At 38.6% G+C, this 23,175-nt stretch overlaps 1 protein-coding gene across 1 annotated transcript in view; it reads right to left on the bottom strand.

The window, feature by feature from the left end:
• Positions 1-22,421, bottom strand: part of LOC106062830 (protein sel-1 homolog 1-like) — a 33,951-nt gene extending 11,530 nt beyond the window's left edge. The window contains exons 1-11 of the mRNA XM_056022659.1: positions 21,864-22,421; positions 21,163-21,226; positions 19,471-19,633; positions 18,489-18,542; positions 17,546-17,605; positions 16,392-16,473; positions 14,637-14,794; positions 5,168-5,224; positions 3,529-3,597; positions 2,466-2,543; positions 1,619-1,769 (exon numbers count right to left, since the gene is read on the bottom strand). Of these exons, the coding sequence (XP_055878634.1) occupies positions 1,619-1,769; positions 2,466-2,543; positions 3,529-3,597; positions 5,168-5,224; positions 14,637-14,794; positions 16,392-16,473; positions 17,546-17,605; positions 18,489-18,542; positions 19,471-19,633; positions 21,163-21,226; positions 21,864-22,353 (1,426 nt within the window). The 5' untranslated portion in view covers positions 22,354-22,421. The remainder of the gene's footprint in view (positions 1-1,618; positions 1,770-2,465; positions 2,544-3,528; positions 3,598-5,167; positions 5,225-14,636; positions 14,795-16,391; positions 16,474-17,545; positions 17,606-18,488; positions 18,543-19,470; positions 19,634-21,162; positions 21,227-21,863) is intronic.
• Positions 22,422-23,175: the final 754 nt, after the last annotated feature.

The following is a 23,175-nucleotide window of genomic DNA, read 5'->3' on the forward strand; positions in this document are numbered from 1 at the left end:
TTACGAAGGGAACCATCGAATGTCATCAAGCTATATCTAAATCTAAAACCTATTCTGTCTAAAGCCGTCAAAGTAGTCTGTTTACGTTTCGCTATTCTTCAAATCCTAGCCTTGTTTTTACTAGTAGCATCATTTTCTCCAAGTCAAAACTTCCCTTTCTATGAAACAAAAAACTAATTCCTAATTATGCCACAACACTATGAAAAGTTAATGAAAATTGTATTTCCAGTAATTATTTCAATAAGTATTTTTATATTACTTCTTGAACACCAATGGCCAGGTATTTTTGTCTTCTTTTTGTTAAGCACACTGGCCATGCTGTAAAGCCCTAGTGTATTGTCATGATGCATCATTTGTTCACTTGATTGCTTTTATTTTCACCAACCTACATTTTAATTTGAAACTGATTCAAGAAAACACCTAAACATCAACATAGCATTACATTAAACGGTGACATCCTTGTCGCGTAGTATAGACAAGTGTCTTTTTCTTTCTCCTAACTCTGTTTTTTTTATTTCCTCTACTCGTAGTACTTGTACGGGGCGAGAGTGCCTTGTATTTTTGTTTTGAATTGTTTTTGCTACGTCACAAAGTCCGGTGACATCTATTGGTCATTCTTTGTCATGAGGCAGTTCACCCTCTGAATTTGGTTGAAACGGACGGTGTGTTGGCCTGTAAAACGTTCTTTGTCTGTACCAGTTTCTCTGACTTATTATTCATTAGGACTTTTGGGACCCCTGTTTAGGGTGAGTTATTCGTTTGTGATATCTATTATTGTATGTTGTATGATGTTGTCACTATTTCTATTTTTAGTGTAGAAGTTGAGAGTATTGTGTTTATTTCGTTTATAGGGTGCCAGTGTTGGAGTTGTATATATACTGAGCTTGAGTCTATGCTAGTGTGGGCGTCGCTTGCAGTCTCAGAAATATATATTACAGTTTTCAGTGTCATTGTCAAATTGGCGATCATCCGAGGTCTAACTTTACTATTACCGAGGTTGGCAGTTTTGTGACGCCAGTCGGCCAGAGTCTGGTGGACTATGAAACCCGGGTGACACGTTGATAGCAGTAGCAAAGGTGCTTTAATTAATTATTGAATAATATCTTTATATATACATATGATATATATATCTAATATATATATTGTCTATTTATCATCCTCATTGTACATACGCATATATCAGTTTCATACAATTAAATTCATTTATTTTTGTTGTTATTTAAACTATCCGCATAGTTGGTTTCTCTATGTACGACTGTGTGTGAGTGATGTTCTTGTCAGGTTGAACCCCGGGACCTTAATGGTGTACAGCTAGTTAACAACACAAATAAATCCTAAACCTGACAATCCTATGCACCATTCTGACATCTAAAGGACAATGGGTTGCCTGAGCCAGCCAGGAACACCAGTGACTTGGCAGAATTTAAGTCATTGGGTAACATGTATGTCTAAATGCATGACGTGTAGGATGTAATCATCTTCTTTTTTGAAGTAATGTCTGTATTATATAAGATAAGATAATAGGAGCCTTTCCCTATATGTAGCATATTCCAGGTTTCAGCAGTTTATTTGTATAGGTTCTGAAGGACATAGAGAAATGGAGAAAAAAACAGCTTACTGAAGTACATAACTCCCAACTGGAGTTGACCATCCACAGACCCTTGGTCAGCAGCAAGAACAAGTAAACGATATGCCTTGTTAAAGTCTTTGTCCACTCCAAGTCCATTCAAGTACATCATACCCAGGCCAGCTTGACCGATTGGATTGCTCTAGAAGAAATAAGGACAGTGGTATAAGTGAAATACAGAATGTGTTGATGATACAGGGAAGATGTCTGTCAATACACCAGAGAGGTCTGTCTTTGCATACCAGAAATCTGGTTTTACACAAGAGAGGCCAGTCAAATACAGTTAAGAGGTTCTATCTATACACCCCATTCGACAGGTCAGTTTAGCCATGTGTCATTACAATTAAAATCTTTGTCATCCAAAAGTTTTAATACAAATCTTTCAAACCAAGGTTTGAGGTGTGTGATTAAGACAATGTAAATCAAATCATTATTGAGGTGTCTGATTAAGACAATGTAAATCAAATCATTATTGAGGTGTCTGATTAAGACAATGTAAATCAAATCATTATTGAGGTGTGTGATTAAGACAATGTAAATCTCATCATTATTGAGGTGTGTGATTAAGACAATGTAAATCAAATCATTATTGAGGTGTGTGATTAAGACAATGTAAATCTCATCATTATTGAGGTGTGTGATTAAGACAATGTAAATCAAATCATTATTGAGGTGTGTGATTAAGACAATGTAAATATCATCATTATTGAGGTGTGTGATTAAGACAATGTAAATCAAATCATTATTGAGGTGTGTGATTAAGGCAATGTAAATCAAATCATTATTGAGGTGTGTGATTAAGACATTGTAAATATAATCAATATTGAATAAGACTCACTTTATCAGCTGATTTCTTAAAATACTCAAAGGCTGTGGCATTACTCTGTTTCACTACTGGACTGCCTTCAGAATGCATCTGAGAATTACAAAAAAAAAATACTCTTGCTCTTTTTTGTGCAATGCAAAAAATAAAATATTGAAATGTTAAAAAAACAACCGACAAGGCTAAGTTGAAAGAAATACAGTTTTCCTAAAGTTTACCCTAAGATCTCTAAGGCAGGAGTTCAAGTAACTGTGGAGTCCAAAGCATCCTATGCTCAGCACAATGCCAAGCAAATCATGTTTCTATTCACAGCAAGTGTCAATGAAACAAGAGTTCAGAGAAAATCTTCAGAGAAAGTTTCCACCAGGACTCAAACATTTCTTTTGGGAAGCAAGGCTCTTCACATCCCATTACCTTACAAGACTATATTATCAATCAGTATCATCTCTCCCTCGACTTTCGTTGCAGGGATGTTGTGACAGTTTGCGTAACCAAATCCCTCTACTTTCCCCAGTCAGCAGCCATTCTTAGCAGGATATCAAGAGAGAGGCCGGTCCATTTTTTTACCTTGTCCAGCCAGTGTTTCTTTGGACAACCTTTTCTTTGTCCTCTGTTCACTGTACGTCGAAGGATGATTTTTGAGAGTGTGTCACGTCTTACTATATGACTGAACTGGCTCATATTTAGCCTCTTAATAAGTTATGAGGAGTTCCTTTTTTTTTCCCAGAGTGTTGACGTGTAACAGTACAAACTCGTCTTTTTTTCCGGTCATCCGATACCCAGCAATTTTCTGTAGCATTTACTTTCAAATGCTTGGATTCTTCTTTCAGCTTCATAAAAACAAACTTTAATTGACATTTGTTTTACCTTTTAGCATTCCATTCTCTCAAACCTTTCCAATCTGACACCCAGCAATTTTCAATTTTACTTTCAAATGCTTGGATTCTTCTTTCAGCCTCAAAAAACAAACTTGAATTGACATTTGTTTTACATTTTAGCATTCCATTCTCTCAAACCTTTTCTAAAACAGACACATACAGACATATATGTGAAGATATTTTAATATCTAATTCCTAACCTTTCCAAGATAGCCCATGGCATGACCATTTCCAGCATCAGCTGCAGTTGAAAAATAATGATAAGCTTGCTGTTGAATGAAAAGAAACAAAACAGTTTATTACAAATAATTACAGAAAAAAAAAACACAAAAAAAAAACTCCTCAGCTGCCAACAAAACATTAGCTGAGACAAATATAGATAACATCAGAAATATTAACTAAGCCTTTTTTTTTAAAATTATATCTTTATAAAATAATCTTTAAATTATCTGATGAAATATTGCAAACACAACATTTTACTAGAGCTAAATTCTCATTTTCACCCAGTTTAAAAATATAATCTGTCATGATCAACACATCACCATTGAGAAAACAGCACAACAGCAATTAAAAAAAAAGCTTTTAGGAACATGGTAAATAAAAAAACCCATTGATCTCTTTCAGTGTACCCAGCCAACAACTAGAGACTGTTCCCTCCCAGCCAACCACTAGAGACTGTTCCCTCCCAGCCAACAACTAGAGACTGTTCCCTCCCAGCCAACCACTAGAGACTGTTCCCTCCCAGCCAACAACTAGAGACTGTTCCCTCCCAGCCAACAACTAGAGACTGTTCCCTCCCAGCCAGCCACTAGAGACTGTTCCCTCCCAGCCAACCACTAGAGACTGTTCCCTCCCAGCCAACAACTAGAGACTGTTCCCTCCCAGCCAGCCACTAGAGACTGTTCCCTCCCAGCCAACAACTAGAGACTGTTCCCTCCCAGCCAACCACTAGAGACTGTTCCCTCCCAGCCAACAACTAGAGACTGTTCCCTCCCAGCCAGCCACTAGAGACTGTTCCCTCCCAGCCAACAACTAGAGACTGTTCCCTCCCAGCCAGCCACTAGAGACTGTTCCCTCCCAGCCAACAACTAGAGACTGTTCCCTCCCAGCCAGCCACTAGAGACTGTTCCCTCCCAGCCAACAACTAGAGACTGTTCCCTCCCAGCCAGCCACTAGAGACTGTTCCCTCCCAGCCAACCACTAGAGACTGTTCCCTCCCAGCCAACCACTAGAGACTGTTCCCTCCCAGCCAACCACTAGAGACTGTTCCCTCCCAGCCAACAACTAGAGACTGTTCCCTCCCAGCCAACAACTAGAGACTGTTCCCTCCCAGCCAGCCACTAGAGACTGTTCCCTCCCAGCCAACCACTAGAGACTGTTCCCTCCCAGCCAACAACTAGAGACTGTTCCCTCCCAGCCAACAACTAGAGACTGTTCCCTCCCAGCCAACCACTAGAGACTGTTTCCTCCCAGCCAACAACTAGAGACTGTTCCCTTCCAACCAACCACTAGAGACTGTTCCCTCCCAGCAAACCACTGGAGACTGTTCCTTCCCAGCAAACCACTAGAGACTGTTCCCTCCCAGCAAATCACTAGAGACTGTTCCCTCCCAGCAAACCACTAGAGACTGTTCCCTCCCAGCCAACCACTAGAGACTGTTCCCTCCCAGCCAACAACTAGAGACTGTTCCCTTCCAACCAACCACTAGAGACTGTTCCCTCCCAGCAAACCACTGGAGACTGTTCCTTCCCAGCAAACCACTAGAGACTGTTCCCTCCCAGCCTACCACTAGAGACTGTTCCCTCCCAGCCAACCACTAGAGACTGTTCCTGTCCTTACCTCATGATTTATCTGTACTCCTTTACCTCCTTGATAGTAGAGTGTTCCCAACACAACCTGAGGATCAGGAAACAGAACAAACTATTGGGCAAAGTGTGACAGTCATACGTGAACCTTATTTCATATTGTTGTAAACCTGGTGGTGAAACGGATGGGGGGTAGTGCTGTGTGTTTTTAGTCTACCCGAATCGCCACAGTCCAGCGCAGGACGAGCGGTCAACCGTGACCAGTGACAGTACTCGCCAGTTCGGCAAGGACCAGTGTCGTAAATATTATGCACGCAAGTCACAGCGAAAGTGATCAATTGCGATGTATTTGAAATTAAACTGAGTGATACTTTGGAGCCCTGAGTTGTGAGGTTCTTTAAGTTTGTTGTGTCGTGTGGTGCAGTTTGAAGAGAGCCTGAATAGTTGAGAGATACGTTACAATATGTTGGTCTAAAATAGGCATGAAAGTTGTGTATCAAAGAGAATAACATTTATGAATCCCCCTTGTAGATGATCAAAGTACCCTTTATGGGCCTTTTGATTTAATATGGCACATGATGTAAAGGTCATGTTTTTGTGTCCCACAGTTAATGAGCATAGCAATGGCCAGTACAACAGTCTTCACAAAAATGTAAACCTGAGACCCCTTGCTTCAGAAGGGTTTTAAAATTTACCATACAGTCCCCACTTTAGTTAATAGATGTTCAGGAAGTGGCCAAATCATGTCAAGCTCAAATCTAATTACAACTGGTATAGAACAATACAGAAAAAAATTCAATATTCGTTCCCCAGTATTGGTCAAAGAAGTAACTTTATATTATATGTGAAAGGACTCCATGTTTTAGTTGAAGAAGACTGAGTGTGTGACCAACTGAGGCCAGCAACAGTCTAGTTGAAGAAGTCTGAGTGTATAACTGTGGCTTTCCTCCAGCTGTTTGGGAAAGCGCCTGTTTGCCACACACAGTTATAGACCGCTAGCAGGACTGCCAATGAGGGTTCGGGAAGGTGCTTGAGGAACATTTAATGGATTTCGTCTTCTCCAGGCGCTGTGTCATGTGACTTGTCCAGCGATTCCCTCAGTTCCTCAAGCGAGAACGGTTTGTTGTAGTCTTCATTGTTCTCACAGTCTAGTTGAAGAAGTCTGAGTGTGTGACCAACTGAGGCCAGCAACAGTCTAGTTGAAGAAATCTGAGTGTGTGACCAACTGAGACCAGCAACAGTCTAGTTAAAGTCTGAGTGTGTGACCAACTGAGGCCAGCAACAGTCTAGTTGAAGAAGTCTGAGTGTGTGAAAAACTGAGACCAGCAACAGTCTAGTTGAAGAAGACTGAGTGTGTGACCAACTGAGGCCAGCAACAGTCTAGTTGAAGAAATCTGAGTGTGTGACCAACTGAGACCAGCAACAGTCTAGTTAAAGTCTGAGTGTGTGACCAACTGAGGCCAGCAACAGTCTAGTTGAAGAAGTCTGAGTGTGTGAAAAACTGAGACCAGCAACAGTCTAGTTGAAGAAGTCTGAGTGTGTGACCAACTGAGACGAGCAACAGTCTAGTTGAAGAAGTCTGAGTGTGTGACCAACTGAGACCAGCAACAGTCTAGTTGAAGAAGTCTGAGTGTGTGACCAACTGAGACGAGCAACAGTCTAGTTGAAGAAGACTGAGTGTGTGACCAACTGAGGCCAGCAACAGTCTAGTTGAAGAAGTCTGAGTGTGTGAAAAACTGAGACCAGCAACAGTCTAGTTGAAGAAATCTGAGTGTGTGACCAACTGAGACCAGCAACAGTCTAGTTGAAGAAGTCTGAGTGTGTGACCAACTGAGGCTAGCAACAGTCTAGTTGAAGAAGTCTGAGTGTTTGACCAACTGGGACGAGCAACAGTCTAGTTGAAGAAGTCTGAGTGTGTGACCAACTGAAGCCAGCAACAGTCTAGTTGAAGAAGTCTGAGTGTGTGACCAACTGAGACCAGCAACAGTCTAGTTGATGATTGATTGATTGTTTGATTTGAGGCACATCTGCACAATTTAGGCCATGTCGTGCCTGCAGTCCCTTAAGGACTACTCTCTCTCTAAACAACAGGGCCAGATTCTATACAGTCATATCATTAAAATCAAGGTCTCTTCACAGTTAAAATAGTCAAGTTAGTAAAAATTTAAATATTTGGTAAAAATCTAATGTAAATAGTGCATGTTCACAAATTCATAAATCAGATCTTCGTAGATAGCCCCACTTCCCGGATAAAGCCCAGTACCTTCCCAGGGTCGACATTATCAAATAGTGTATTTAAATTAGTGACTCTAAAATATTTCGCCCTGACATCCTGGTATCTGGGGCAATAGACGAGGATATGTTCCACGGTGAGGCGAGAGTCACAGTACTCACAAAGTGGGGGCTCCTCTTTCTTCAGTACAAAAGAGTGCGTGATGTAGGTGTGGCCAATCCTAAGTCTGGACATGGTCGTGCTACCACGCCTTGTCAGACCCTTAGATGTGGGCCGCCACCTGACATCCGCCACAATCTGCCTGAGTTTACTGAGTCTCAGCCTCCCATCGGTTCTGCCACTCTCGATAGGTGGCAGAGGCAATACTTTGTCTCAGGTCCGAGTAGGGAATTTGGGTTCCTGACACCGCATGATTTAGGGCTCTCTTTGCTTCTCTGTCTGCGGCTTCGTTTCCCTCAATGCCAACATGGGAGGGGACCCAGATGAAGGTGACATCCCTACGGTCGGCTGTTATTTGGTCCAACAGCTTCAGGCTCTTATGTACCAATGGGATGTCAGTCTTCATCCGCCCCAAAGCTTGCAATGCAGATTTGGAGTCGGAACAGATTATAAATTTGTTCCTTTCTGATGCTTTTACGGCCATAAGTGCAAGCAATATTGCATGCAATTCGGCCGTAAAGATGGAGCAGTCATCGGGTAGTCTACGGGAGATTGTTTTGTTCCGAAAGGAGCAGGCACACGCGACCTTTCCCTCCATTTTGGATCCGTCTGTGTAGGTGGTGCCACAATCTCCGTAGCTCTCCTGCAGTTCCCTAAAGTGGACTTGTAGTATGCTTGGGTCTGTATTTTCTTTTTTGAAATTAAGGAGGGATAAATTTAATTTGGGTTTATTCATTAGCCAAGGAGGGTTCTGAGGGGTTTCTATTTTAGAGATTTGGTCAATGGGTGGGGTTAAATTTTGGATGGGTTCTCTCATTCGAAGGCCCAACGGCTGTATGACGTTAGGCCTTCGATTGTATAATTCTACCTCTGTGGGGTTAAATATGGAGTCAAAAGCAGGGTTCGTGGGGTTGGATTTTAGCTTGACTATATACTGCATTGCAAGCTTTTTCATCCTTATATCCATGGGGAGTTCTCCAGCCTCCACATGGAGACTTGGGATAGGTGATGTACGAAACGCGCCGAGACAGAGACGCAGGGCAGCATTTTGTATTGGTTCCAGTATTTTTAGGTACGACTTCCTTGCTGCTCCATATATTATGGATCCGTAGTCTAGCTTGGATCGAATTAGACTCCGATAGAGCAGCAGCAAGGTATCTCTGTCAGCTCCCCAATCCGTATGGCTGAGTACTCTTAGTATGTTTAATGACTTTTGGCATTTCTTCTTAAGTTCCTTAATGTGGGGGAGAAAATTAAATTTGGAATCTAAGGTGAGGCCTAAAAATTTTGTAGTTTTCACGACAGGGATCTTCTTTTTGTGTATAAATAGTTCAGGGTCTGGGTGGAGTCCCCTTAGATTACAAAAATGCATACTAACTGTTTTGGAGTCTGAGAATTTGAAACCATTATAGTTTGCCCAACCCTGAATTTTGTTTAAACATAACTGTAATTTTCTTTCTAAGGTGTTCATGTTTTTCCCATAAGTAAGAATGACAAAGTCATCAACATACAAAGAGCACTCTATGCCAGGGGACAGCGCATTTATGATGCTATTTATTTTAATGTTGAACAGGGTGACTGACAGAATGCTGCCCTGAGGTACACCCATTTCCTGGTCATGAGTGTCAGAAGCGGAGTTGCCCACTCGAACCTGAAATTTTCGGTCTTTCAGGAATTCCTCCACAAAACGGGGGAGGTGTCCCTTAAGCCCCATAAGCGCCAGGTCACGTAGAATGCCATGTTTCCAGGTTGTGTCATAGGCCTTTTCTATATCGAAGAATACAGCTACTAGATGTTCTCTTCTGAGTAATGCATTTCTAATATAAGCTTCCAGCCTTACCAGGTGGTCAGTTGTTGTCCGCCCCTGCCGGAATCCGCACTGGTAGTTTGAGATCACTTTATTCCTTTCCAGGTACCAGACCAGCCTACTGTTAATCATTCTTTCCATGGTTTTGCAGATGCAGCTTGTTAGTGCTATTGGTCGATAGTTAGCTGGGTCAGAGCCGTCTCTTCCCGGTTTAGGTATCGGTATAACTGTGGCTTTCCTCCAGCTGTTTGGGAAAGCGCCTGTTTGCCACACACAGTTATAGACCGCTAGCAGGACTGCCAATGAGGGTTCGGGAAGGTGCTTGAGGAACATTTAATGGATTTCGTCTTCTCCAGGCGCTGTGTCATGTGACTTGTCCAGCGATTCCCTCAGTTCCTCAAGCGAGAACGGTTTGTTGTAGTCTTCATTGTTCTCACAGTCTAGTTGAAGAAGTCTGAGTGTGTGACCAACTGAGGCCAGCAACAGTCTAGTTGAAGAAATCTGAGTGTGTGACCAACTGAGGCCAGCAACAGTCTAGTTGAAGAAGTCTGAGTGTGTGAAAAACTGAGACCAGCAACAGTCTAGTTGAAGAAGACTGAGTGTGTGACCAACTGAGGCCAGCAACAGTCTAGTTGAAGAAATCTGAGTGTGTGACCAACTGAGACCAGCAACAGTCTAGTTGAAGAAGTCTGAGTGTGTGACCAACTGAGGCCAGCAACAGTCTAGTTGAAGAAGTCTGAGTGTGTGACCAACTGAGGCCAGCAACAGTCTAGTTGAAGAAGTCTGAGTGTGTGACCAACTGAGGCCAGCAACAGTCTAGTTAAAGTCTGAGTGTGTGACCAACTGAGACCAGCAACAGTCTAGTTGAAGAAGTCTGAGTGTGTGACCAACTGAGGCCAGCAACAGTCTAGTTGAAGAAGTCTGAGTGTGTGACCAACTGAGGCCAGCAACAGTCTAGTTAAAGTCTGAGTGTGTGACCTACTGAGACCAGCAACAGTCTGGTTGAAGAAAAGAAACTTGAGCAAAAATAATTATAGATATACTACAGATAACAGGCAACACTTAACATCAGTCCAGTTACATGAAGACAGTGTAGCATCCAAAGAATACATTTGCAAAAACTTTTATGTTTTGAAATATTTATGTTCGGACAAATTCTGTTTTTTTTTTTTTTAGAGTTTGATAAATTCGCATGAAGCATTGACAACTAAGAACATAATTAATTGGATGAAAATCTGCAGGACTTAGTAATGTTACTAGAAAGAAAAAAAGACATTTTTTAAAATAAGGAGAATGTAATATTAACATTTAGAAAAAAACAGTTCACTTTCAGACCTTGCGATTTATAGTGAAGTGATGTAAAGATCATTTGTTTCTATTGCTTCCTGTTAATGAGAGTTGGGGTGGACTCCAGTTAAAAAAAAAAAGGGTATCCTAAAAATGCTGAAATTCAAAATCTTAAGTCTTCAAACCAGAGACTCTTCAGTAAGGAAGGCTAGTGCTTTACCACTCAGCCACCATTCCCCCATTATTAACATACCAGGTTATAAAACAGAAATGTTTGTTGCTAGCTGTGAGCAAAGTAACCTTGGTTAGGCCAATAATAGAATATGTATCCTCCGTTTGGGACCCCTCAACTCAAGAAAACATTAAGAAACTAGAACAGACACAAAATAGAGCAGTGCGATTCATAACAAACGAATATTCACATTTGACTAGAGTAACACCTTTAGTAAAATCACTAAATTTAGAAAGCCTTCAGGACAGAAGGCTCAAAAGTAAAGTAGCAATCATACATAAAACACTGAACCATAATCTTCAAATACAAAAACAAAATTTAATAAAATACTCTGAAAGACACAAAGATAAAGGCACATTCCTCACCCCATATGCTAGGACAAATTTGTACAAATACTCCTTCTTCCCTAGTGCTATTAGAGCATGGAATGGGTTGCCTGAGCTAGCCAGGAAAACCAGTGACTTGGCAGAATTTAAGTCATTGGTTAATATGCATGACTAAATGCATGACGCGTAGGACGTAATCATCTTCTTTTTTGAAGTATGTCTGTATTATATAAGATAAGATAAGAATGTCTTGAGAAACTTAAAGTAGATTTAGAAAAATCTAAATAGAATCACAAAGAACTTTTATGTGTTTAATTTGGGAACATATCTATCTAGCAGTCAGCCATGACTGGCACTGTACTATCTAATGTTTGGTGACATTTCTATGTAGCAAACAAATCAACATTCAGATTGACTACAACTGTCAACATCAAACTTAAGTCTGTAATAAATGTTATTAAAAGGCCAGCAGCCATACTGACATGGCAATGTTCAAGAGTCCTTGCATCACCTGATTATATTATTTAATTGGTTTACGGTGTGCTTGTTTGGTTCTATATTTTTACAAAGCTTATATCAACCTAACTCTGTCTGTTTGTCTGTCTGTCTTGGTGGATTCTTTTATTGGTTTGGATTTTTTTTCCCCTCTAACTTCCATTTTTGGATCAAGTGGAAATTTTGCCCAATTATTCATTTTCGATGACAACATATGCATCAATACAAAAACATTAACCAATTAGTTTATCAATTAGTTGTCATTAATATATTTTTTTGTATATAGAAAAGGGGAGATAACATTGCAATATTGAGAGATATGGCAGCGATTAAACAGTCCTCTCCTTTCTCTCAATGTAAGCTTTTGTTTTTGAACAAATATTTTTTATTTTTTAATTATTGCAGTGCTCTGTATAGAGATAAAAAAGGTCAATGAACAAGATATTATTGAGACTTGTTTACCTCAGGTCACTTATTAGAAATTCAGCTAGGGTTAAATTATCTTTTTGTTGTAGCATTTAAATACAGGTGTGCTAGAATAAAAAAAAAAAAAAAAAAAAAATAGAATACAAAAATAAAAAAATTACATAAATTGTTCCAGACCAATAAACTGCAAACTTAGCCACCCTTACATTAGTTGAGTTATGTTACAATGTTACATAGTGGAGAGTGATCGCCTTAAGAAATTTGGTATTTTATCTTGTTTTTATATCTGTGATTGACAAAAAGAATCAAATGTGGCTACATTGTAAACGCTGATATGGTGTAATATGTTTGACATAAAAGGGGCTATCCTTTTTTTTTTAATCATTTAGTATTTTATGAAAATAAGAATTAACAATAAATAATTACACTATAGCCAAGCAGCAGTGATTTACATCTACAATGAATGTGGTCAACTTCACATAATGGAAATGAAATGAATTAGACCCAAAAATTGTTTTTTGTGATTATCTCCCTTTGTTTGTGGAATTATTTAAATACACTTCTAGCTATAGATATCTGTTGTATGAGTGTTACATGTCTTACTGGACTTCAACAATTTATTTTAAACATTTTATCCTTCAAGTGTTTGTCTAGTTTTCTTTGTGTGGACTTCTAAGGTATGAGGACATGTGCTCCTCCGACCCAGTGAACTGAGCATCCCAAAGTTAGCAAAAACATGGAGACCAACCTGAGGAAAATGCAAAGAGGGACATCCTCATAAAACTTGGTGTCGCACCTCATGGGAGAAGAGGCTGCAGACATTGCTAGAGATTGAATTTGATGGAGACAAATTATTGCCTATGCACAGAAAGGCCCCCCACGGGGGGATCTAAGTCAAACAAGGTGTTATTGCACTTTATTGTTGATCTACTTTACAAGCAGTAACAGAAGATGTTTTGTAAAATGTTTTGCAAGTTTTGGAAGTTCCTTCAGAGATGAAGAAAATCTACTTCCAGACTGGCAACACTATTGCAGACTCTTTGGCCCACCATGGAGGGCGAATTCCACCCACTGAACAGGCTGTAAGTTTTCATCATGCTCTGGCTATAATTCAAAAAACAGAAATGAAAAAGTGGTTTGAGTGCTGGGACAAGTCCCAATAAGCCTGTGGAGTCTGGGAGCGCATGAGGCGCCCTGACTGCACTTCCCCGTGGTGGAGGCTGTCCAGGCCTGAGCAAGCTATTATAGCACTCTGCAAGACTGGCCACTGTCCCGTTGGCTCATATTTTTCACGGCTATGGCCAAATTTTGATTAATGGTGCCCCCGCTGCGGGGAAGAAGAGGAAACTGTGCCTCATATTCTGTTTGACTGCCCCAGACTTACTGATCTGATTTAGTCAATACTTCTAAAAGTCAAGATGCTAATAAGACATAAGTCTTGCAGAATCTAATATAAGCTTAAGCCTGGTACCATCTGCATGAATCAATCCCTAGCTGAGCTTAGTAACATCTGTATGAATCAATCCCTAGCTGAGCTTAGTAACATCTGCATGAATCAATCCCTAGCTGAGCTTAGTAACATCTGAATGAATCAATCCCTAGCTGAGCTTAGTAACATAAGTATGAATCAGTCCCTAGCTGAGCTTAGTAACATCTGCATGAATCAATCCCTAGCTGAGCTTAGTAACATCTGTATGAATCAATCCCTAGCTGAGCTTAGTAACATCTGCATGAATCAATCCCTAGCTGAGCTTAGTAACATCTGAATGAATCAATCCCTAGCTGAGCTTAGTAACATCTGTATGAATCAATCCCTAGCTGAGCTTAGTAACATCTGTATGAATCAATCCCTAGCTGAGCTTAGTAACATCTGCATGAATCAATCCCTAGATGAGCTTAGTAACATCTGTATGAATCAATTCCTATCTGAGCCTGGTAACATCTGAATGAATCAATCCCTAGCTGAGCTTAGTAACATCTGAATGAATCAATCCCTAGCTGAGCTTAGTAACATCTGTATGAATCAATCCCTAGCTGAGCTTAGTAACATCTGCATGAATCAATCCCTAGCTGAGCTTAGTAACATAAGTATGAATCAGTCCCTAGCTGAGCTTAGTAACATCTGCATGAATCAATCCCTAGCTGAGCTTAGTAACATCTGTATGAATCAATCCCTAGCTGAGCTTAGTAACATCTGCATGAATCAATCCCTAGCTGAGCTTAGTAACATCTGAATGAATCAATCCCTAGCTGAGCTTAGTAACATCTGTATGAATCAATCCCTAGCTGAGCTTAGTAACATCTGTATGAATCAATCCCTAGCTGAGCTTAGTAACATCTGCATGAATCAATCCCTAGATGAGCTTAGTAACATCTGTATGAATCAATCCCTATCTGAGCCTGGTAACATCTGTATGAATCAAGCCCTATCTGAGCCTGGTAACATCTGTATGAATCAAGCCCTATCTGAGCCTGGTAACATCTGTATGAATTAAGCCCTATCTGAGCCTGGTAACATCTGCATGAATGGAGCCCTACCTGAGCCTGCTGGTCTCCTTTATCTGCCAGGAAGTGGTAGTACTGGAGCAGGTCATCGTCTAGCATTGGACTGTTGTTGGCTCCTTGGCTCTCCACTTCCTCTTGTAACCTGATTCTCTGAACCACAGGTCCTCCGGCTAGCGTCACAGAATCAGCCACTGAAATAAACCATAAGATTCAAGCTTACTAAATGCTGTTATCATTTTCCAAGAGAGTTTTTAATTTTTTAATCTGTTCTGTATGCTGACCTAACTTGTTGGATACCTCAATAATTGTTTCCTTTCCCTTTCCTTTTTTTGTTTTTTTGAAAAATTATAATTTAAAAAAAAAAATTACTAAATAAATAAAAGAGATTAAATTATTTTCTATATTTTTATTTAGTGCTCAAAAGAAATCTTCAACTTTTTGTAATCTGATCTTTGGAAACATCATGTCATACATTATAGACACTTATAGGAAGAAAATAAAAACAAAACACCTGTACTTCACACACCAAGAAACAATCATATTAAACATTTTTAAAATGGCTTTTACAAAAGGGGAAGGTTCATGCTATATAATGAATATAATGCTGTACATATGTGTGTGTGTGGAAATTTTTACAATTTTTAAAAAATATCTAACTTTGAGCTGTATAATTTATTTTTAAATATATTAATACATTATACATTTATATTTGTATATATATATATATATATATATATATATATATAAGATATTTGTGTGTATGTAGATTTTTGCATTTCCTGCCTCATTTGTTTATACAGCACTTCAAGGTTTTGGGAGCAAGAAAAAAAAAGGGATTGGAGAGTATGGAATGATAAATTGGAGCATATTATTATTATTATAGCTTTTATATAGCGTTACTTTCATGCTTATAGCATGCTCAGAGCGCTTTTGGTCCAATCTCATTTGTGGACCAGTGGGGGGAGGGGGTATCTAGGAGTTGGTTTTCCGTGCTGCCTTTAGGCGTTCAGTAAACACAACTCTGCCCGAGTCGGGTGTCGAACCTCGAGCCCCCTTCTAGGTAGCCAAGCCAAGCCAAGTTCAAGCGCACTTGGCCTCTCGACCACGCTTCCCATATATATGAGGCCACAGGCAGAATACATTTTTTTTAGATAGTGGACATGTGGAAAAACTAATAAGAGTACAATAACATTCTTTGTTTCCTCTCTAATTAAAGTTTCCATTTTTTATGCACCCATAGCGGTAAAAAAAAAAAAAATGTCTTACAGTCAAAAGGGAACAACCTGAGTTTTTTTACATTTAAAAGTAAAGCCCATAAAAATAAATTCTAGTGGTTGGAAAAAATAAAAATTTTAAGAATGGAACGTATCGGAGCAAGACCAATCGATACAGAGTTTAGACCAATAGCTCACTGCCATGTCCGTTGTACAGACCTGTGATGTTTCAACGAGTTATTGGTCTAAACTGCCCACAGGTTGAGATGTTGCAAGTCAGTGTTTGGGCCTTCCATAACAAGTCTTGGTTGGAGGCAGTTAAGGAATGAGGACATATGGGAATATTTTGTGAAGATTTTACAAACAAAACCCCCACATATTTAGCCATATCACTTAGAAATGAAGGATTAACTTCCCTTGTAGAGCGTTGCTTGAGCAATACTTCTTCTTCTATTCTTACATTCTATTATACCACCACCACTGTGTTTTATGTATATTAATGTATTTAGTATCAACATAATAATTAGTTAAGATCAACATATTTATTTTTTTTACTTGCAAAAATAAAACTTACCTTTGGTAGCCACTTTTCTATAATAGGTCAGTGCAGTTTCACATTTGGATTCAACTCCAATGCCAGCATAGTATCGATAACCCTGGCAATTTAGAAATAGGAAATATAGAGAAAAAAAAAGTGGTGGTGGGGTGGGGGGGGGGGGGGGTGGGCAAATAATTTTAATTATGAAATCCATGTTTGAATGTGAACTAAAGTAAAATGAGATTACATGAGAATATAATATATAAATATTTTTTAGTAAGAAGCGCTTTATCTTCCAATAAGGCCGGTATATGATCTCAATGAATGTGGTTCTTTGCTAATTTTGTGTCAGAAAAATGGTTGAAATTCTCCTGAATTCTGAAACATTGTACATTGTATTTCTGAAGATTAGAATGCAGGAAAATGCCTACAGTGCTCTTCCAGATATTATACTGGATGAAGGTTGAACATGCTCTAATATTAAATTCAACAGGAACTTCTTCTAGTGTACATACACACTTTAAATTAAAAAAAAACACAGGAAAATTGTGTTATGATTATATATACATTCAAGCTCCTTATTTCTATACATTCTTGAAAACCTGGACCCTACTGTGGGAATCTACAGTGTTCCTCCCAGACCCCAGCTGACTAAAGGGGATGTGAAGAAATTTTCTATAATTTTGGAGTGGGGGTGTGTTTGCAACTAGTAAAGGGGGGGGGGGGGCTGCAACTGGTAAAAAAGGGGGGCTGCAACTGGTAAAAAAAAAAGGAGGGGGGGCTGCAACTGGTAAAAAAAAAAGGAGGGGGGGCTGCAACTGGTAAAAAAAAAAGGAGGGGGGGGGCTGCAACTGGTAAAAAAAGGGGGGGTGCAACTGGTAAAAAAAGGGGGAAGGGTTTGCAACTGGTAAAAGTTGGAGAAACACGGCTATAAAATAAACACATAAAATAGTAAGTGCATTGAATGAACACTCACAGAGGGACAAACAAAAGTTTGTTTTTAATCTAATGATTGTATTGTGTCCCTGAAAGAGTTTTTTGTGCCTTTCAAGTTGGTGCCTTGACTTGTACGTTCTTTGTGATGGTAAACAGACACATTGAGTTTGCAGTAACAAAAATGGAAAAAGTTTTAATGAAATTTTTTGTTTGTAACTGAAGCAACCTGAATTCTAAAAAAAAAATGTTCTTACCAAGGCCATTTGGGCCAGTGGATCTCCCCCCAGAGCTCCAAATGTGGAATAGATCAATGCCTGGAGACAAAAACAGTATATAATTAATAACATTGTCACAATGGTCCGGTTCCCATTGAAAGTAAACATGCACAAGTAGCCAATACTGGCCCACTTTTGTTTGCACCAAGTTTTGTACATTGTAATGATTGTATCTTGACAGTGACCATTGGACAGTTAAAAGCACAATTCTACACCATGGCAAAACCTAGACGCCACTGATCCCAAATTGTATTGAGTACCTTCTGTTTGTATGGACACATCAGTTGTGTGAATGGTGTGAAATGCTGTGTGGGCGACATCATTCCGACTGTAACTAATGCCAGGCCTTTATCTCCTTTTTGTGAGACAAACCATTGTTTTTTCATGACAAAGGAGACCAATAACACTTTGAAAAGATTATACATTGCAATAATTGTATTCTAAAAGATTAAAAACCCCACAAACATCTATTATTGAATACACTTCCTCTTATTTGATATATTTGTATACCATCATCAAAATTGTGCATTGTAAACAAGTACTTCTGGTTACATTTTTCTGATCTATAAAGGTATAAAGTCCTACATTTTTTTTTTTAGTTCTATTATTGTAGTCATTACATGTGACTTCACTTATGAGATGAATTGTAGTTGTTACACCAGACTTTGACTATGAAATGAATTTCAGTTATTACACCACACTTTGACTATGAAATAAATCCCTAAATAGCAAGTATACAGCTCTCAATACAAATTAATGCATGAGACTCAGCACCTATAAAGCATACAGATGTTAGACATTAAATTAAGTCAAAACCTAGCATGTTTTCTTTTGGTGCCCATATGAGTTACAAAACTTAAACAAGAATGTACATCATAAAAATAAAAAATGCAGATGTAATTAATGCAAGAAACTAGTTTACCTTGGCTTGACTGGAGTTGTAGTGTAACCCAGCACTGTACATGAAGGAAAGTCCCTGCAGATAGAAAACATACAGATATAAAATCAACTTTTGCTTACGATGTCTCATAAATAATTTTCCTGAGAAAAATAGACTTATATACACGGATTCTCTTTCAGGTGGTTTGAGGTGTCACTAAAGAGTGAAGTACAAACAGAGAGATGAGTTACTTAACCGTACCAGCCCTGAGCCTCTGCACTTAACCTTACCAGCCCTGAGCCTCTGCACTTAACCTTACCAGCCCTGAGCCTCTGCACTTAACCTAACCAGCCCTGAGCCTCTGCACTTAACATTACCAGCCCTGAGCCTCTGCACTTAACCTTACCAGCCCTGAGCCTCTGTACTTAACCTTACCAGCCCTGAGCCTCTGTACTTAACCTAACCAGCCCTGAGCCTCTGCACTTAACCTTACCAGCCCTGAGCCTCTGAAACAAACTGTTTCCTATGTTCTGAGCACTTGAAGGCCACGCCCCCCCCCCCTTTTACTTACCATCTTTCAAGCTCTAGATCTAATGAAAATCACAATTTTTTTGTATCAATCGATCTCTCACATTATCATTCAATGCAAGTGAAAACATTTTTCTTTATACAATTTTTAACTTCTAAGAGTCTAAATCCACTAAAATACCGATCAACTTTAGCCTAGACCGACCTTATACTTGCCTAGTTCATGTTTATTGCAGATTTTCTGATAATCTTCATGTAAAAACACACCAATTCAACGTAAACACGTTAAAGTTAAACACATCATTTTATTACAATTGGTTGTTGTTTTTTTAAGATTCTGGCTCATTTAAAAAAAAATAGGCAAGTATTGAAAAAAATATTCACTGGCATAGCAGCCATTTTGGAAATTGCTAAAAAAGCAGTGCACCAGTCTGGTAGTTTAGAAAAAAAATATGCTTGTAACTAGTTGCTTGAACTAGCTCTGTAATGTACTTACCATCTGGGCCTTGGGTGAACCTTGACTGGCAAGCTCTTCAAACATGTTGGCAGCTTTGGCTATGTCCTGGCTGAGGTAATCCCCAAATAGGTGACCAAAGGCTACATACTCCTTGGCTTTCTGGTGATCAAGCTGGGCAGCTTTCACAAAGTATTGATAAGCCCTAACATAGGATAGATGTAGATATACAATTTAGTTCAGCTCATCCAAATAGAGATAGTTAAATACACCTAGAGTCTAAGCAGTGGTAGAAGGAAATATTGTTACAGGCAATATAGGATACAAAGATATACTTTTCTATTGGATACAAGAATATAATTTTCTATTGGATATATAAATATACTTTTCTATTGGATACAAAAATATAATTTTCTATTGGATATATAAATATACTTTTCTATTAGATACAAAAATATAATTTTCTATTGGATATATAAATATACTTTTCTATTGGATACAAAAATATAATTTTCTATTGGATATATAAATATACTTTTCTATTAGATACAAAAATATAATTTTCTATTGGATATATAAATATACTTTTCTATTGGATACAAAAATATAATTTTCTATTGGATATATAAATATACTTTTCTATTGGATACAAAAATATAATTTTCTATTGGATATATAAATATACTTTTCTATTGGATACAAAGGTTTTAATGTTTTCAATTCACTTAGTATCAGGTTCATCAGCAGAATAAAATAAATAAATAGACAAATAAAATATAATCTTACTAAAAGTCAATAGTTTAGCCTGTCTAGAAAAACATTTTTGGAACTTTATCAAACATTTTGATCAGGTATTAGGCTTACATCCCAAGAAAAAAAAATGTTAATAAAAGCTTTGCAACAATCTCGAACAAACTAACGCAGATAACTTATAATTAAAGTAATGAGAACAAAAAAAAAGGTCCCCCAATAGTTGTTTAATCTAGTACTATATACTCTTGTATCAGTATTGGTCTATAAACATCTATTTCCCACTTTATGACTAAGCCATGAGTGTAACCCATGGTGGTGTTTAGTACGAGACGTTGCAAAAAGTGGAATGGCCAAACATTAGAAGTTGACTCATTTAAATATCTAGGGTCAAACATAACAAGAGACGGAGGATCAATACAAGAGATAAAAACCCGCCTAAGGTTGGCATTCGCTGCCATGAGCAACCCGTGGAAAATCTGGAAGAGTAACATCAGTGTCTAAGTAAAATTAAAGCTGTAGTCTTTGCTAGTGGTCTCTGTACTTCTATATGGTTGTGAGGTTGGACATTGAATTCTGAGGTTGAAAGAAGAATCCAAGCCATTGAGAGTAATTGCTACAGAAAATACTGGGTATCAGATACCAGGAAAAGAAGTCGAATAGAGTTTTTTACTGTAACAAGTCCACACTCTGGCTTTCAAAAAGGAAGAACTCAATACTGTGAAGAGATGAAACCTGAGCTGAGCTGGTCATATTGGAAGACATGACTCACTATCAAAAGTCATCCTTCAAAGTACAGTGGAGGGAGCATGAAGAAAGGGTCATCCGAAGAAAAGCTGGCTGGACAATGTAAAAGAATGGATCGGCTTCTTTCTTGACATCCTACTAAGGACAGCTGCTGACAGGGAAAAAGGGAGGGATTTGGTTATGTGAACTCTCACAGCACCCTTACGACAAAAGACAGATGACGATGAGTGTACTTACTCTTTATAGTCTTTGTAATACGTGGCGTTGATGAGCTTCTCCCCAGCTTGAAATAATCGTTCAGCTAAATGTGAGAAAGGAAAAAGAATAATTTGGAATACAAACTGTCACCCAGGACATACAGCTCAATACTTATGGAAAGTTTCAAAATATTTTCTGTCTTTTGGGAAAAACTTTCAAAAAGTCTCGTCTACAATTTATTTGGAGGGGGAGGGGAGAATGTCAATATCATGGTCTTAGGTAAGATTCTGATCTATCACAGTTTGTATGTTTTACCTGTTTCGGAAGTTCCTTCAGAAATGAACATGATTACATCCTAGCCCAAACCTTCTACAGGACAGCAGGAGTATGGACACAACCATGGAGACAGTCCCAATAACATACCACATGACCATCCAGCCATCCATAGTTCACAATATGCATTAATGAATTAGTCAAAATTATTTAAACCTGTTTATTTTGTGTGTGAGGGATGGGGGGGGGGGGGTTGGAAGGAAAAAGCATTTTATACTATATTAATCATAGTGAAAATAAAATGTCCAGAAAAAGTCTTGTGTTTTATAAATCATTGCCAGAACTTCTCACGCCAAAGTGTACACCTTCCATAAGTCCACAAAAAAGATTGGCCATACCACACTAAGCCTGGTATAGCATGAAGGATGCACTATACGAAGCAATTAGAAAAAACAAGAGTATATTACCTTCTAGCTCTTGGGGTGTAGGCTCATAAGGCTCTTCTTCGGGTTCTTCATTGTCATCTTCTTGTAAGATTGGGGGTGTGACCAGAGGGTTGACAACTTGTGGAGGTGGATGTTTCTTTTCTTCCACAGGTTGTTGCTGGCTTTGCTGTGGATCTAGATACTCATGCTGAGCTGTGGTCGGCTTTTCTGCAGGTTCTGATTCTTCCTTTATATTTTTCCCAAGTACAGACACTTCTTCTGTAGGTTGCTCCTTTTTATCTGTTGCAGATTCCTCCTCTATTTCAATGTCTTTATTTGTTTTGGCTGGCTGGTTCACATCTTGCTGAAGCTTCTGAAAGTCTGAAGATTCAACACTATCAGCAGCTTTGGGACTTTGAAAATCATTTTCTGACAGACTTTCTGTATTTGACTCCGGACTGGGATTACCTGTAGTAACAGGTTGCAGCGGCGTCTGGGTGACTTCTTTCTCTGAAATCTCTTTGTGCTGCATATCCTCTGTTTTTTCTTGATTCTGATCTTTTTCATTTTGTAACTCCTCTTTTATATGACTAGAATCTGAAATGTATTTAAATAAGAAATAAATGCTAAACAGTCAAGAAAAAATAAGTTTTAGACAACACAAGGATAAAAAAATTTTTTTTTAAAGTTAAAATATTCACAGGATTTATCATTGTAGAAAGTTTAGATATCAAAGTGTGGAGGGGTGCTATTGAAATACTTGTACAAATATATTATTAAAACAATATCTCATAATATTTCAATAAGATAACAAGTATAACATTTTTTGAAAGATGACTATTATTAACTCTTTCTCTCCGTAATTATTTACCAAATTCTGGTGGAATCAACGTTGGTATCGTAAGTTAGGAGACAAAGAGTTAATTATTAAAAGAAGAAGCTGAAAGACAGTAAACAAAATCTGTTCTGTTTGCGATATGCATAAATGATTTGAAGAATAAATGATGCTTAAATTTGAATATTGATTTAATAATGGCGTGTGAATATTTGACTATGAAATTCCAAACAGTCAAATCTACTTTGCTCAGTAGTCTCAATGGTCCCAGGTTCATAACCTGCCCGCTCCCATCCCCCATCATCCTGGGGAGGTTTGAACTAGGAAGAAGATTATCCTAAACTCTGAAGGAACACCAGAAACATGCAAAACAAACATACACATTAAGTTTTATGAAGTAAAATAATTTCCAGACTTACGCTGAACGTTTCCATCAATGTTGCATTCAGATAGAACACACAGCCACAAGATCAATAAAACAGTCACTTTATTTGAGTGGCACTTTCTCTCTTTTGATGT

The sequence above is a fragment of the Biomphalaria glabrata genome, chromosome 3 (assembly GCF_947242115.1).
Source record: "Biomphalaria glabrata chromosome 3, xgBioGlab47.1, whole genome shotgun sequence".
NCBI classification, from domain to species: Eukaryota; Metazoa; Mollusca; class Gastropoda; family Planorbidae; genus Biomphalaria; species Biomphalaria glabrata.